This window comes from Giraffa tippelskirchi, chromosome 9 (genome assembly GCF_054371585.1).
Source record: "Giraffa tippelskirchi isolate mGirTip1 chromosome 9, T2T-mGirTip1v1.2.pri, whole genome shotgun sequence".
Lineage (NCBI taxonomy): Eukaryota > Metazoa > Chordata > Mammalia > Artiodactyla > Giraffidae > Giraffa > Giraffa tippelskirchi.
In genome coordinates, this window is record NC_137283.1 from 163,001,311 (window position 1) to 163,016,674 (window position 15,364).

Below are 15,364 nucleotides of genomic sequence, written 5' to 3' on the forward strand. Positions count from 1 at the left end.
AGAAAGTTTGGATGTATGCAACATTTTAGAATTCAATTCTATGAGTACAGTAACATGAAAGAGGGCTTTTTCTAGTCAGCTTTATATTAAACAATATATATTTTTCCACATGAAAAATTACTGTTTTTGAAGAATGGGGCTGATTTTTACTTTTCATAGATGTGTTTGCATCTGTCTCCCTTTCTCTCTCTCACATATATATGTGTGTATATCTACACACATGTTGTATGTCTATATGCATGTACATGTGTGCACAGCTGCACACGTCCGTGTGTGTGTGTGTGAAACTAGCCACAGGGGCATTCTCTCTCTTGTTATTTCATTTTACCTCATATTGTAAAATTATAATGGCAAACGGAGCTCCAAGTAAGGAAAATGGCCACTTTTAGAAGCCCGTAAGGACACTGAACACAATGTTAATTTTAAAATAAGAATGATGTTTATGTATAGCTAACTCTGCTACAAACCAACCATATCTTAGAAACATCTGATTTAATAATTTTTGCAAAAACCAAGCTCATATGAACAACAATGTATACAGTATTGGATACGTAAAATAACCTTTTAAAAATTTTATTTCATGAAGAGCAATATTTCAGTTTCTTGCTACAAGGATGGCGGGTAAGCCTCTTGTAACGGACGACCCAGTACTTCTGAGATTCTAACTGCTTCAGGTCAGGACTAGCAGCTTTGGAGGTTAAGCGTTAATATTGCACCACAAGTGACTGGCTTATAATCCTTGCAGGAAGGGGTCTGACTATAAATTTTGTATGCTTCTTTCAAAACATTTACACTGTAGAGTAATATGCGCTTACCCAACTGATACAGAAGAGACTTGCAGACACAGGTTTTCCTGTGGATGTCTGACCTTGAGCGGAGCAGAAAGGGCAGAGATGGGCCCGGATACAGCTGTGTCCTCTGGCCTCCCTGCTGGAGGCGGAGAGCTTCTGAGAGGCCATCGGGCGGGTGGGGGCAGGACATGGAACGCAGCAGGTCAGAGTGAAGGTTCCAGAGGCTTAGATTTTACGGTTTAATTGATTTTAACAGAAATGTATGGTCTCTTAATTAAATAATCTGTAGAATAAATCTTTCACTTTTGAATGTGAGTTTAAGATTTTGCAATGACATCAAGTGAAAACATAAAAGCATCATTATTAAAAATTCACACTTTACATCCATAAGACTTGTCCGTTGAAAAACATTTGTATGCTTTGCTTTTATTTTGTTCTCTGTGTAAAGGGTTTAGGAAATTTGCCAAGACTACAATAAAGCTGAAAAAAATTAAAAAAAAATTCTCTTAACATCTTTAGAATTGATATTGGAGTTCTTAGATTTATTATGATGTATATCTGCATCTCTTCTCGAGAGGATAGAAAATCTACTTCCTTTCGTGTTAAATTTATGCATCTAAGCCCTTTATATAAATTTAAAGAGTACACTTTAGTCCACCTAACTTTTTTAATTCACGAGGCTCTGAACCCAAGTTTGACTATTTTCCATCAGTGATTGCAGAAAGACACTTCTTGCTCTGTCAGCTCGATGCCACGGGCTGAGGCTGTCTGCCACGATCCACGCTAATGACAACCAGGTCACACACGAACATCCACAAGCGTAACGGGTCAAAGCTCCTATTTATAACCAACAACATCAAAGCAACACTGGTGTGGAAGCCAAAGCGCAGTGTCGACATAGTACCGTTTCAACCCTCACTAGAAAGATACAGCGGAAACGTACCCCCTTCAAGCGTCCGTCTCCATTAAGGCCTCTGCCTTGTAGCCCATCAGAAAAGGCCGGGTCACAAGTCAAGAGGCGTCTCTGGGCAGCGTTTCTGGGCCTGGCTGATCACCGTCGAGGCCGTGGCAGGGAGGCCGGCAGGGCGCCATCTGCTGGACGTGTTCACTTGATAGTCCTTCTTGAAGAGGTCTGCATCCCAGTTAACGGTGTAGGTTCCCCCCGAAAATAAAAGGAAGAAAAGTCAAAGAAGCAGGATGAGCATCTTCAGGTGGGATGGCCCGCTGGGGGCCGTCAGTCATCGGTCTTCACGGGCAGCTTCTCCGAGGACCCCTGGGCCTCTGGTAGGTCCGGGATCCACAAGGCGCTCTCCTCGCCGCGAATCACCTTCTCCCACTGGCTCAGGTTATTCCTGGAATGAGGAAGGCAGACACAGGGGCCATTTCAGAAAGGACTTCTGGGCTCTGTCCCCACACCACCCACAGCGTAACTCGGGCATAACTCAGCCTGCTGGCTTTTGGTGTCACCCTGATCATATATAATATTCATTTAAAACACTGTAATATATTTTAGACAGCATATTAAAAAGCAGACGTTTGCCAACAAAGGTCCGTCTAGTCAAGGCTGTGGTTTTTCCAGTAGTCATGTATGGATGTGAGAATTGGAGTATAAAGAAAGCTGAGGGCAGAAGAATGGATGCTTTAGAACTGTGGTGTTGCAGAAGACTCTTGCGAGTCCCTTGGACTGCAAGGAGATCCAACCAGTTCATCCTAAGGGAAATCAGTCCTGAATATTCATTGGAAGGACCGATGCTGAAGCTCTAACTCCAATACTTTGGCCACCTGATGCAAAGAGCCGACTCATTGGAAAAGACCCTGATGCTGGGAAAGACTGAAGGCAGGAGGTGAAGGGATGACAGAGGATGAGATGGTTGGATGGCTTCACTGACTCCATGGACATGAGTTTGAGTAAACTGCGAGAGTTGGTGATGGACAGGCAGGTCTGGCGTGCTGCAGTCCATGGGGTCGCAAAGAGTCGGACACGACTGAGCGACTGAACTGACTGATTGACTGATAACAACTGTCCCCTTGACCCTGCAATGCAGCTCGGGGTCGTCGGAGGAGCCTCAACCGCCGGAGCCAGAGCCCCCATCCCACCAGCTTCGGGCTGCAGAGGCGAACAGGCAGCCCGTGCTCAGGATTTCTGACTCAGTCAGGATTCACTGGAGAGCGGACTGGGCCATCAGGTCACTCACGGGTGGAGGGAAAGGAAAGGGGGCCTCCGTGACAACCCCCCAGCCTGGCCTTCGCACCCCGCGGGGCGGAAGTGTGTGCCCCTGTGCACCTCAGTCCCAGCCACCACACACCGTATGCTGAACACCACGTCAGGTATTAGAAAGTCACTGTAAGTTACACCTGCTACGGACCTTTGGGATTTCCTTGTTAGGTGGTTGATTTGTGCTCCCCTGGCCTCTCGTCTCAAATGCACCCTCAGCTCCCCCGACCCCTAGTCTCTCTCAGGATCTGCAGCTCAAACGTGACGGCATCTTGGTCTCCTTTGACGGTGGAGCACTCCCACTGCCTGACCACACCTCGCCCGCCCCGTCCAACCTGGCAGAGACCCCATCCACATCGCCGCCTTGACGGGAAGTCAAAATCAGAAGGGAACCTTAGTGTCGGCAAGCACAGAATGCTAAGATACCTTTGTACCAAGAAACCCCTAAAATATAACCTGAAAAGTGTAACGCTTTAGCTTCCGTACCATATCATCAGGCATCATTTCCCCAAAACCTAAAGAGACTTTTTGATATACTGGAAAAAAGACACACGCTAACTTTGCTGTGTTTCCTTGGCTCAAAAAACGTGCTGGGATGTTCTGTTCATCGCCACCGGAGCAGAGCAGGAAGAGGATCCCTTAAATAGGAGAAAGCAGTATCTTTTTTTAACCTTTTTGCATGTTAGTTTTATTGGTTTGTTTTCCTTAAAAAAAAACCAGTTGATGCGTTTCAACAGCAGAGGACAGGAGAGCCCTAACGCCTCTGATTGTGTTTGCAACCTTCCAGCCACAGGTCTGTTCGCCCCTCAGCGGTGCACCCACTCCAGCCCCCAATGTGGTTCTGGCCAGGTGGTGACAAAAACAGTCCCCACACCCATTCTCCTGCAGAAAACCAACACATGGCTGTCTGCTCATTGCCTTTCACCCTCCCCATGGGGAATTTCCTTTCCAAGTAAAATGAAATCTTAGAAAATTCCCAACGTTCTGAGTTTAGCCCTTAAAAAAGTTAATGAGAGCGCACAGAGGAATCTGAGCTGGAAAAGGCCAGCTGGAGGCCTGCCTTTCTTTCAGGAAGAAAATGAAACTTAAAGAAGATCTCATTCAAGACTCCGTCTCTACCCTTCAAACAGTAAACTGTGTGATTTAAACCGAGTCCCTTTCCAAACCAGCAGCCCAGAAACGACATCATTGTCTTTTTAAGAACAGCATCAGCCAGGGGTCTGTGAGTCATAAAAAAAACACTTCCTGCTCCTTTTTGGTGAATGAACAACTTTGTGAATAAATGCTTTCGACTTATACTTGTTACAGAGGCAAACACACAGCCCAGTTACTGTAAACTGTAGTGAAGACATCTATGTCTAGATGGGGCAAAAAATGCTGCACAGATTCTTATTTTTGAAGGAAAAGCATCAAGGTGAAGCTGCTGTACATACCTGCAGGCCTTCAGGAGCGGTTCCGTGGCGGGGAAGATCTGCATGAGGGTGGTGTAGCAGGGAATGGCCACGGCATTGTAGAACCCCAGCTGCCCCAGCACAGACACGCAGACAAGAAACATGACCGCACGTTAGCAACTCTAGTAGCACCGTCAAAATTCATCAAGTCAATTTTCTACTTCTCAAGCCTACCTGGATATCTAAACACTCTGGTTTTGCTAAGTAATATTTGCCTCAGTGAACACTCCTGCAGATTACCATTTAAAACTCATTAAAATACATTCACAATATAAAACATAAAAAATATAAATCATAAAAAGAAGTTACTCTAAAACCCAAGTACAATATTCAGTGGGATTCTCATTATAGATCAGTTGTAATTCATGACCTATTCTTAGGAGTCTTTTATTATATGGCAAAGTACAATTTACAATAATCACAGGTCAGAAGCAATATATTTGGTAAAATACTAGCTGATCGCAAAAGTATCTTATTTAAAACTCACTAATACCATAAATGAATCTGGAATTTTGGCAAAAAAACGTACTGCTCTTAATGAAATCATAAGAGAACAAAGTCCATTTGTTGATGGCATTTTCAGTTCTCTTATTAAGAATCCCATTGGGATCACTGCTCAACTGTCTACAAGGAAAAGCTAACACTGTCAGCTTCCTCTCTTAACCATATCACAAGATAAATTCCAAAAACTGAACAAACCAAATATAAAATGATGAAATAAAAAAGAAACTGAAGAAAATATAGGTAAATATATTCTCTCAGCGTGGGACAGGACTCTTACGATGTGGAATGAAAAGCAGATACTGTGATTACATATATGGAAAGGATCCACAAACCATGTCAAAACCAAACTAAACTGCAAAATACACATGCAACATGCATGGCATGCGTGCCAATGCAAGTCAAACATAGAAGGAAAGTGAGCCTCCTGCGGAGGAGTTGGCTACAGATTCGAGAAAACTGCCCCTGAGGGACAAGGGTGAGACAATCACACCATCCTCTGCTGGGCTGGTGCCCACCAAGAGACGTAATTAACATCCTTATCGTGACGTTAGAAGATTGATGTTTAAAAAGACCATCATCAAAGGAATATATCACACCACACAAGCATACATGCAAAACTAAGAAGGCACTAGAGCTCTCAAAGCATCAAAAATTAATGTAAATTATGCTGTAAGACCTGAAAAGAGAATATTGAGTGCCAGTTTATGGTAAGACAAAACTCAAAATCTACTAAAACATTATGCATTATTTGTTAGGAAACGCAAACCTAACCAAAATCTATAATGTTATTCTCCAAAAAATATCTTTGTAAATTTGATGACAAAATATTTTTTGTTTGCTAAAAAATATTAACACTTCAACTTCATCCATCCCCTCTATTTCAAGTGAGAAAAGAAAGCCTGTAATTTACTGCAATTTTATCTGCAGAAAGAGGCGATGACAAGACTAGTTATGAATTCTTTAAGTCTGGCTAGGATTTCCCAATCAAGGGGCATCTAACTGGAGAAGACTCCAGCGGGTCCAGCTCCCGTCAGATGGCATGTGCTTCTTACTCACACCCGCTGTCACGACCACTGTGAACAACGGCTTGACCACAGCCCATACCTGGCCTTGCGGGACCTCGTCCTTCTTGTCTCTGTCCATCATGGGAATGGGCTGTATCCCCAGCTTCTTCATTTCATCACCCTGGGAGAAACGGGGGGAAACCAGGCTCTCTCAATTTCAAGCACTGCTGTAAAACATTGGCATTAATATGCTGTTCCCTTTATGTATTAATTTTCTTCAAAATGAATAATATTTCTGGCTAACGACCCACACAAATGTCAGAATAATAAAAATGTAACGTACTATTGTAGGTTTTTATCCTCATGTTCCTCTCTTGTCCTGAATTACCAGAAACATAGCCATCACTTCCGTTTCATTTTGTAGAAGTTAGTGAAAGTTATAACAAAAGGACATGTGTGTGTGAGGAGGAACACAAGAACAAACGTGGAATAACCTCAAGACCTTTGTCTCACTCTTTCAGATGATCTTCCACACACACTGAGACAGATGAAGCTAGACTTTAAAGAAGGAATGTTGACACATCAAGAATAGAGAGCAGTCCTGCTAAAGCATGTCAGTAAAGATACAGTGCAACCGGCCAGAGAGCAGCATAAAGGTTAAAATTATAGATATTTACTAAAGATGTACAATATCAGAGCCTCTGGGCTAGGCAACTGTAAATATTAGGTCACTTGATCTTCATGAAATACTATAAGTTAGATATTATTATCCCCATTTTACAGATTTAAAAATTATCTTACTCTTTTTATTTATTTTTTAAGGTTAAAGGTTATTATTTCCTTCACATTTCTTCATTATTTTTTGTTTTATTTTGTTATGCTTCTTTTCAGAAATCTGAAGCAAAAAGCATCTTGAATTTGCTAAGACAGGGCCATGGGACAAATGACTATAGCCCTCGTTAATGATTTCTGAGTACAGGGCTAAAACACTGTCTTAACTGTGTAAAGGCACTGGAAATAGTCTGCTCTGAAGTTGCTGGTTTAAATATGAACCACGGTAGTTCTCACACTTTCTTCTTTTCTGCCCGAAGTGAATGAAAATAACCAGGCCCCCTCAAGGATGTCACAAGCCCCAATACGTAAAAAGATATTAAATAAGCAGTGACTCGAACAGGCACCTAGAAGCAAGCATTGATGCCGACAAGGAGAACCACTGAGCATGACAGATGGCCCGTGTGTGCAGGCGGTCTGGGGTGTCGGGGCTGAGGGGGAAGGCTGCAGGGGTGCGGGCGGTGCTCCCCAGCACAGTCAGGGACCCAGGTGGGCAGAGAGGCCGTGGGCTTGACGCATCAAGCTCGCTATTTCTGTCTTAACCGCAGCGAGGAGAGACAGGCGGTTGGAGGGAAACAGAACTCAAGGTGTCCCAAAGCAGCAAGTGTGGCAGCTGAGGCTGAGACGGGTTAGAAAGCCGGCCCGAGGGGTCAGTCTCAGTACTAAGGTGGGATGCTCATCTCGGACAGCATGACACCAAAGACCCCACACTCTTAGCTACTGTTACACCGATTTTAAAGGACAGGCGAGGAGCCCAGTTACATGCTGCAGTAATTCAGGCGAGAGCGTGTGAGGGTCTGAAGGAAGGGAGGGGATGGGGCGAGGAGGAGGGCAGTGTGGACGTCACGAACATCTATGAAACCACGGCAAGACTTGGGGACCACATCTCTGCTTCCTCTCTGGGACGATGAGGTCCTTGCAGATGGCATCTGTGAGCCTGCTGGGAGCTCAATCTATCTCTGGACCGCTTAACCAATGAGGAATAGAAAGGGAAAAGAAATCTACACGTTTGTCACCTTTTGCTTCATGTTTTAGAATACAAATATAGTTGTCAAGGTATGAAGTATATCACTGCTAAATAAATAAAAGTGTCTGCAAAACAGTAAGCAAGCTTCAGACAAGCTTTCTTACGTGGTATTTATAACATTAACTATGTTACTAGTTTAGCTGCTACTGCTGCTGCTAAGTTGCTTCAGTCGCATCCGACTCTGTGCGACCCCATAGACGGCAGCCCACCAGGCTCCGCCGTCCCTGGGATTCTCCAGGCAAGAACACTGGAGTGGGTTGCCATTTCCTTCTCCAATGCATGAAAGTGAAAAGTGAAAGTGAAGTCGCTCAGTCGTCTCTGACTCCTAGCGACCCCATGGACTGCAGCCCACCAGGCTCCTCCATCCATGGGATTCTCCAGGCAAGAGTACTGGAGTGGGGTGCCATTGCTAGTTTAGACATACATGCAAATTAAGCTGATTGTGATAATAAAGTCAAATATTACAGCTCGGACATGTACATTTAAAAACAATCTTCTTGAGTCTGAGAGTAACTAGATTTTGACACACACACAATAAAATAAAGAAAAAAAAAACATTCAAGAAGATGCATATACAATGTGTACAGCTGAGCTACCAGGGAAGCTGGTATAGAAATAACACCTTCAGTATACTCAACCCAAGGCCTGTGGTCCTCACTCAATAAAAAATTCTTCGGCATTACTATTACGAGACAAAACCAACACCATAGACCATTTCTATTAATCATTACCTGCATGGATTACTGTTTGTTTGTTTTTTAACTTTTTATATCCGTTCTTCTATTTGGATGAGATTTAAGGTATGAGATTTATGGTATTACTAAATTCTTTGTCCTCCAAATTTACTTTGACTTCTTCCACCCAAATGAGGTGCACAAACATTTTATAGTTTGTTTTTCATAAACTTATTTTTAATATGCAGGGATCTAAGGATCTGTGGATTCATTTGAACAGGAGAATTAAATTCTACTCATTCATGACCAACTCAGAGAGCAAATAGAGGAGCAAACACACATTTCTGATAATTTAGATAATTTAGTCAAGAAAAGGTATTGATGAAAGCAATTTGCATGGTTGTTTTCGTATGTCGGGAATTCATGAGTTCATGAATTAATTCCTGTGGAACTCATAATTTGCAGCTTAATTGACTGTTTGGCATATTGACTAATCTCATGTTTCTATGGTACATCATTAGTCTCTCAAATTTTCAGCTGCAGGCAAATACAGCCTATGATGTTGTGGGTCCCTCTTAATACTTTCTCTAGTGGCCATAAAAGGGATGACCACCAATATTTATTGAATGGATGACAAAAGATCGGCTATTAAATAAAGAAAATTGCTGCACTGCTGTTCAGGGAATCAGTTCCTGAACCGTTTCAGTGGAGATCAGGGAATTTACACACATATCCAAGTCAGACGCTCTTACTTTATACCTAAAGTATGAAAGCTAAACAGTAGTGTTTTTTAAGGAACTACTAGCAACATGAGCAGCTAAGCTATCGTTCCCATGTTATCCCTGTATTTAACATCCCCTCACTTTTTCCCCTTTCCTGACATCATCTGCGCGCATATGGAAACCCAGCACGTACCTCCGCCCAGAACTCTGCATATATGTCGTTGGCCGTCAGTCTCGTCACTGGCCACAGCTTTGTCACGGAGCAAAGGTCACAGGCGGTCATCATCAGACCGATGACGCGGTCTCTAGAACACAACGAGACAAGACTGGTCACCGCAGAGTTTGCATAGGTATGAGAACAGCTAGGACGACTTCTGCATTTTCAGGACCCAGCGCGGCTTCAGGCCGGCACTGCTGCGTGTAGCGGGGAGGAAAGATAGCATTTCAGAGCAGAATACAGCTGAAAGGAGAGAAAGGACACAACTGAGGGATGGTGTCGCTTTAATCGTGAGAACAACAGTCGCTGCTCTCCCTGGGTCCATGAAGCCTGCACACTATGCTCCCGCTTCCTGCTGGTTACTGCTGAAATACAACGTCATGCCGGCCTGGCCCTGACACCTTCTAAATCCCTGCTATACCTGACTGCCATAAACCAGATTTTGAATTTCATGGAATTGTGAGGCTTTAGAGTGGAAAGAAAGCTTGAAAAACAAAAACAGCTATCCAATCCTTTCACTTTCAGTTCAGTTCAGTCGTGTCCGACTCTGCAACACCATGAACCGCAGCACGCCAGGCCTCCCTGTCCATCACCAACTCCTGGAGTCTATCCAAACCCATGTCCACTGAGTCGGTGATGCCATCCAGCCATCTCATCCTCTGTCGTCCCCTTCTCCTCCTGCCCTCAAACTTTCCCAGCATCAGGGTCTTTTCCAATGAATCAGCCCTTCACATCAGGTGGCCAAAGTATTGGAGTCTCAGCTTCAACATCAGTCCTTCCCACGAACACCCAGGACTGATCTCCTTTAGGATGGACTGGTTGGATCTCCTTGCAGTCCAAGGGACTCTCAAGAGTCTTCTCCAACACCACAGTTCAAAAGCATCAATTCTTCTGGGCTCAGCTTTCTTTATGGTCCAACTCTCACATCCATACACGTCTCCTGGAAAAATCATAGCCTTGACTAGACGGACCTTTGTTGGCAAAGTAATGTCTCTGCTTTTTAATATGCTATCTAGGTTGGTCATAGCTTTCCTTCCAAGGAGTAAGCGTCTTTTAATTTCATGGCTGCAATCACCATCTGCAGTGATTTTGGAGCCCCAAAAATAAAGTCAGCCACTGTTTCCACTGTTTCCCCATCTATTTGCCATGAAGTGATGGGACCGGATGTCATGATCTTCGTTTTCTGAATGTTGAGCTTTAAGCCAACTTTTTCACTCTCCTCTTTCACTTTCTTCAAGAGGCTCTTTAGTTCTTCTTCACTTTCTGCCATAAGGGTGGTGTCCTCTGCCTTTCACTTTATAGAAGGAAAATGTGAGATACAAATGAGTGAAATGATGCCTTCAGGGTGTAAGCAGTCCAGGACTGGCCAGAAGGCTCAGATTTCCAGACCGCTCTCTCACCTTCTCACCCGCAGAGAAGGGCGGGGTTGCCCACCGCTGTACAAACCCTAACATCCCCACGGAAAGGAGGTTTATTTTCCTCAGTTGCTTTGCACTCACCACTATGTGTTCTAGGTCTTATTTTTTTTTCTCCCTAAATATGATTTATTCAGTCTTTCCTCTAGAGGACAAGTAAAAATTGCCTAAAAGTATTCAAACAGACACATCCCCTATATAATTTTAATGGATTTGGTCTAATGACATGCTGTTGCTGCTGCTGCTGCTAAGTCGCTTCAGTCATGTCTGACTCTGTGCGACCCCATAGATGGCAGCCCACCAGGCTCCGCCATCCCCGGGATTCTCCAGGCAAGAACACTGGAGTGGGTTGCCAGTTCCTTCTCCAGTGCATGAAAGTGAAAAGTGAAAGTGAAGTCGCTCAGTCGTGTCCGACTCTTAGCGACCCCATGGACTGTAGCCTACCAGGCTCCTCCGTCCATGGGATTTTCCAGGCAAGAGTACTGGAGTGGGGTGCCATTGCCTTCTCCGCTAATGACATGGGGTCACCCTAAATGAAGTCTACACTTAAGTGTGGCACTAAGCTCTAGCTGTTAAGAGCTTTTAATATACTGACTTAAACTTTCACAAAGCAAATTACATAATGATAAAAGGCAAATTTAATTTCTTTGCAGTTAAAATATGAATAAAATTTTTGAAAGACTGTTGAAAGAAAATGTAACATATGACAGAGAAAATCTTAATATACTTAACAAAAATGATAATGCAAACCGATTTGTAAAAAAATGTAAAGAATCCAACAACAAAAAAAAATACATGAATTGTGAACAAATAGAAGTAGGAACAACAGTCAGCAAACACGGAGAGATCCTGAGTGTAGGCATCTATCAGAGCATGGCGTATCTAAAGAGAAACGGTTTTCACCCTATGTTAGAAGAAGTGTGAATTTCTACAGTTCCTCTAGAAAATTTAACACGTGTCTAATTTTCTAACACCATATGCGATATGATATATATTTTTAAAGGACAGCAGATAAGAGAGTTGATTACAGAATTAATAATAGTGCAAAATTCTAGAAGCATTTGATTAATAGAAGGAAGGTTTAATGAGCCAACCCCAGATACTGAGGAAGCTCTGTGATCACGTTTTTGTTTAAAAATATAGGTTCATGCATTAAACATAGCTGTGAATAAACACAGGAGAATGCATGGAAGGGTGCCACTCCAAGCATGCTGTTAGCTGCGGACCGCAGAACAGAAGCGGGGCACCCTCAGCTCCTCACTCATGATGTGCAGACAGGGCAGTAACGGTATCCATCCTACGGAAGCATTCTACGTGAGGGGCTTGAGCAGCAGTGTGCTGCTATCTGCAGGGGTCAGGGAATGAATGCCTCCCCCACCGACACACTGACGGACGAACTCGACCATTGCTTTTCTGTATACGGCTGCATTCTTTAAACTGTTAAAACAAATATGCATTACCTTTAAAATTACTAATCATCCCCAAATTATTCAATCTTCATAACTATACAGTATACACCACTAACATGTATATATGCTGCTGCTGCTGCTAAGTCGCTTCAGTTGTGTCCGACCCTATGTGACCCCATAGACGGCAGCCCACCAGGCTCCACCGTCCCTGGGATTCTCCAGGCAAGAACACTGGAGTGGGTTGCCATGTTCTTCTCCAATGCATTAAAGTGAAAAGTGAAAGTGAAGTTGCTCAGTCGTGTCCAACTCTTAGCGACCCCATGGACTGAAGCCTACCAGGCTCCTCCGTCCATGAGATTTTCCAGGCAAGATACTGGAGTGGGCTGCCATTGCCTTCTCTGTGTATATATGCATGACACACCAAGTATAATATCATTTGCAATCAGATTTTTTAAATTTTCTATTTTATAATAATGTTATTATTATCATAATCATTTTGCTAAAAACATATGCGAGAAACTTGATCCTACTTACATGGCTCTTCTTTGTAACGTAAAGACAATGGAGACATAGAGTTTTCAGCAACCTGAAGGATGCTGTAAAGTCGGGTGTATTTCTCCAACCTTATAATTGCCATAAGAAAGAGAACTGTGAACAAACACATGTTCCTACAGGTCTTGGCACAAGAACTACACGTGAAATCTGCCAGAGGCAGAGACACGTGAAGACTGCAAATCGCTCTGCACCCCTTGGACTGCAGGCGGAGAAGCGGGTGTCTGCATGACAGGGACGCTCCCACCATCCTGGGAGGCTCCCAGCAATGCGTCCAGACGACTCTGTGAAATTAAGACTCTCTAAGAAATTAAGCATTTCTTTTCCTCAAAGTGACTCCCCGTAAAACGTTTGATGATCATATTCTTGAGGAGATAAAGTTTATTATGCATCTGCCTGAAGTTATTTGTAAACACAAAGTTTTGTGTTTGGGACCCCTGAGCAAATTGCTTCTAAAAACTAAAAGTAGATTCCTCTGGAAAGAAACGTTAGGACCAGTACCTTAATGGATCACAGAGTAGGGCATGCAAAGCACCTGAATAAAGAGTGGATTCAAGCTCAGCAAGACTAGGATGAACCAATAAGCAAGCGTTCCAGGTCTAAAGATAGATCCCTTAAGACGGACTTGGTCAGATATGGACCCTGCAAGAGCCAAGTCCCAGAAAGAGAAGCTGGCGGTAACCACCTACACACTGGCCAGGGCAAGAGGTGTTTTAGCCAACGGGCTGAGATCTAAAGGACAGATGGGTGGACAGGCTCACAAGGAAAACACCTGATGCATTCCTGAATCCAGCAGGCAAGTCACACCTTCTCAGACAGAAAGGAATCAAGCCGCCTCAGCCTGCTGCCACTGGAACATTTAGGGACTCTTGTTCTCTCTGTTCTGACTCCACCTTCAGACTCTGGATGGCCACTCAGCTTCCTAAGATTGTGACCACACTGAGGGCAATATTCTGATGTGTGTGGCTAGATGTTTGTAGATTAGTAACATGTAATGCAAGTCTTACACATCAATCACACTGGCTTGGCGAATAAGATTTGGATTCTGATGAATCCATTTCTATTTGCTTCTGAGTTGAGAGGTCAATGACCAAATGCTGGACTGTGATAAATCCAAGGAGAGGCGTCTTGCAAAATGACTTCCCTTTGACAGTACCCATTCCTATGCGACCAGTGTAAATTCCAATTCGTATTTTAGTTATCTTCACAATACACTGTCAGCAATCTTGTCAGGTAATGAAATATCTAAAGTAAATATCAGTTCAGTTCAGTTCAGTCACTCAGTCGTGTCCAACTCTCTGCGACCCCGTGAATTGCAGCACACCAGGCCTCCCTGTTCATCACCAACTCCCGGAGTCTACCCAAACCCATGTTCATCGAGTCGGTGATGCCATCCAACCATCTCATCCTCTGGCGTCCCCTTCTCCTCCTGCCCCCAATCCTACCCAGCATTAGGGTCTTTTCCAATGAGTCAACCCTTCGCATGAGGTGGCCAAAGTATTGGAGTTTCAGCTTCAATATCAGACCTTCCAATGAACACCCAGGATTGATCTCTTTTAGGATGGATTGATTGGATCTCCTTGCAGTCCAAGGGACTCTCAAGAGTCTTCTCCAACACCACAGTTCAAAAGCAAATATAAAGTGCACATAAAACAAAAAAAAACCCCACATAAATTCTCTTTATATTTCTTTTTTCAAATATAAATTTGAAATTACGCTTTTGTTTTAAAATATGCGTTTATTCCAAATAGCACTTCTTGGGCTACTGGACTTTCAGAAATGCTTTTTACCTGTGCGATTGGTTGTTCAGGTTTAGCGATCCGGTCTGGTGCATCTCTTCCAGCTGCTTCCGGTTCCCGAAGTACAGAGCGAGGTCTGTGGCAATGATGGCTTTGCGGATGATCTCAAGCACCTGCTCGTATTCACTGGAGCTCAGGGTAGAGAAGATGTTGTGTCCTTCCAACTAGGGGAGACACAAACACACACACGTGAGCACAAACACACACACGTAGCCGACAGCAAGTACCGGCTCCCACTGCATGACAGTTGGTGATGGGAAACAACAGTCAGCTGTTGTTTAGGACACGTACAGGATCTGCCTGCAATGCAGGAGACCCGGGTTTGATCCCGTGGAGAAGGAAATGGCAACTCACTCCAGTAAACTTGCCTGCGAGAATCCCATGGACAGGGAGCTTGGCGGGCTACAGCCCATGGGGTCGCAAAGAGTCAGACACGACTGAGAAACTAATGCTTTCATAATTGTACTGTAAATTGACTTTTGTTTCCAGTTGTCCTAAGCTATGTTTGCTGACTGATAAAATATATTACAAATTTGAAATTATTAAAGTACATTTCTTTACAAAATCAGATACCTCAGTAAGACATCATCTGCTTCCTATTACTCTGAAATAAGGCTGTGTGTTCTCCATTTATTTTCAATTATCAGAATCTTTCTGAATTATTTACTGTTAAGGTATTATATTTATATTTAAATTATCCTATGATAAATGCAACAATGGAGTTGCTTATAATCGGTTCTTGTTCTGACAATG

At 43.5% G+C, this 15,364-nt stretch overlaps 1 protein-coding gene across 32 annotated transcripts in view; it reads right to left on the reverse strand.

Annotated features, from left to right (window-relative positions):
* Positions 1–1,184: 1,184 nt before the first annotated feature.
* Positions 1,185–15,364, reverse strand: part of PDE10A (phosphodiesterase 10A) — a 344,897-nt gene continuing 330,717 nt past the window's right edge. For all 32 annotated transcript variants that reach the window (XM_081529694.1, XM_081529715.1, XM_081529708.1 and 29 more), the window contains 5 exons: positions 14,603–14,775; positions 9,413–9,524; positions 6,066–6,146; positions 4,440–4,528; positions 1,185–2,143 (listed from right to left, as the gene is read on the reverse strand). In XM_081529694.1, coding sequence (XP_081385820.1) covers positions 2,026–2,143; positions 4,440–4,528; positions 6,066–6,146; positions 9,413–9,524; positions 14,603–14,775 — 573 coding nt within the window. In that variant the 3' untranslated portion in view covers positions 1,185–2,025. The remainder of the gene's footprint in view (positions 2,144–4,439; positions 4,529–6,065; positions 6,147–9,412; positions 9,525–14,602; positions 14,776–15,364) is intronic.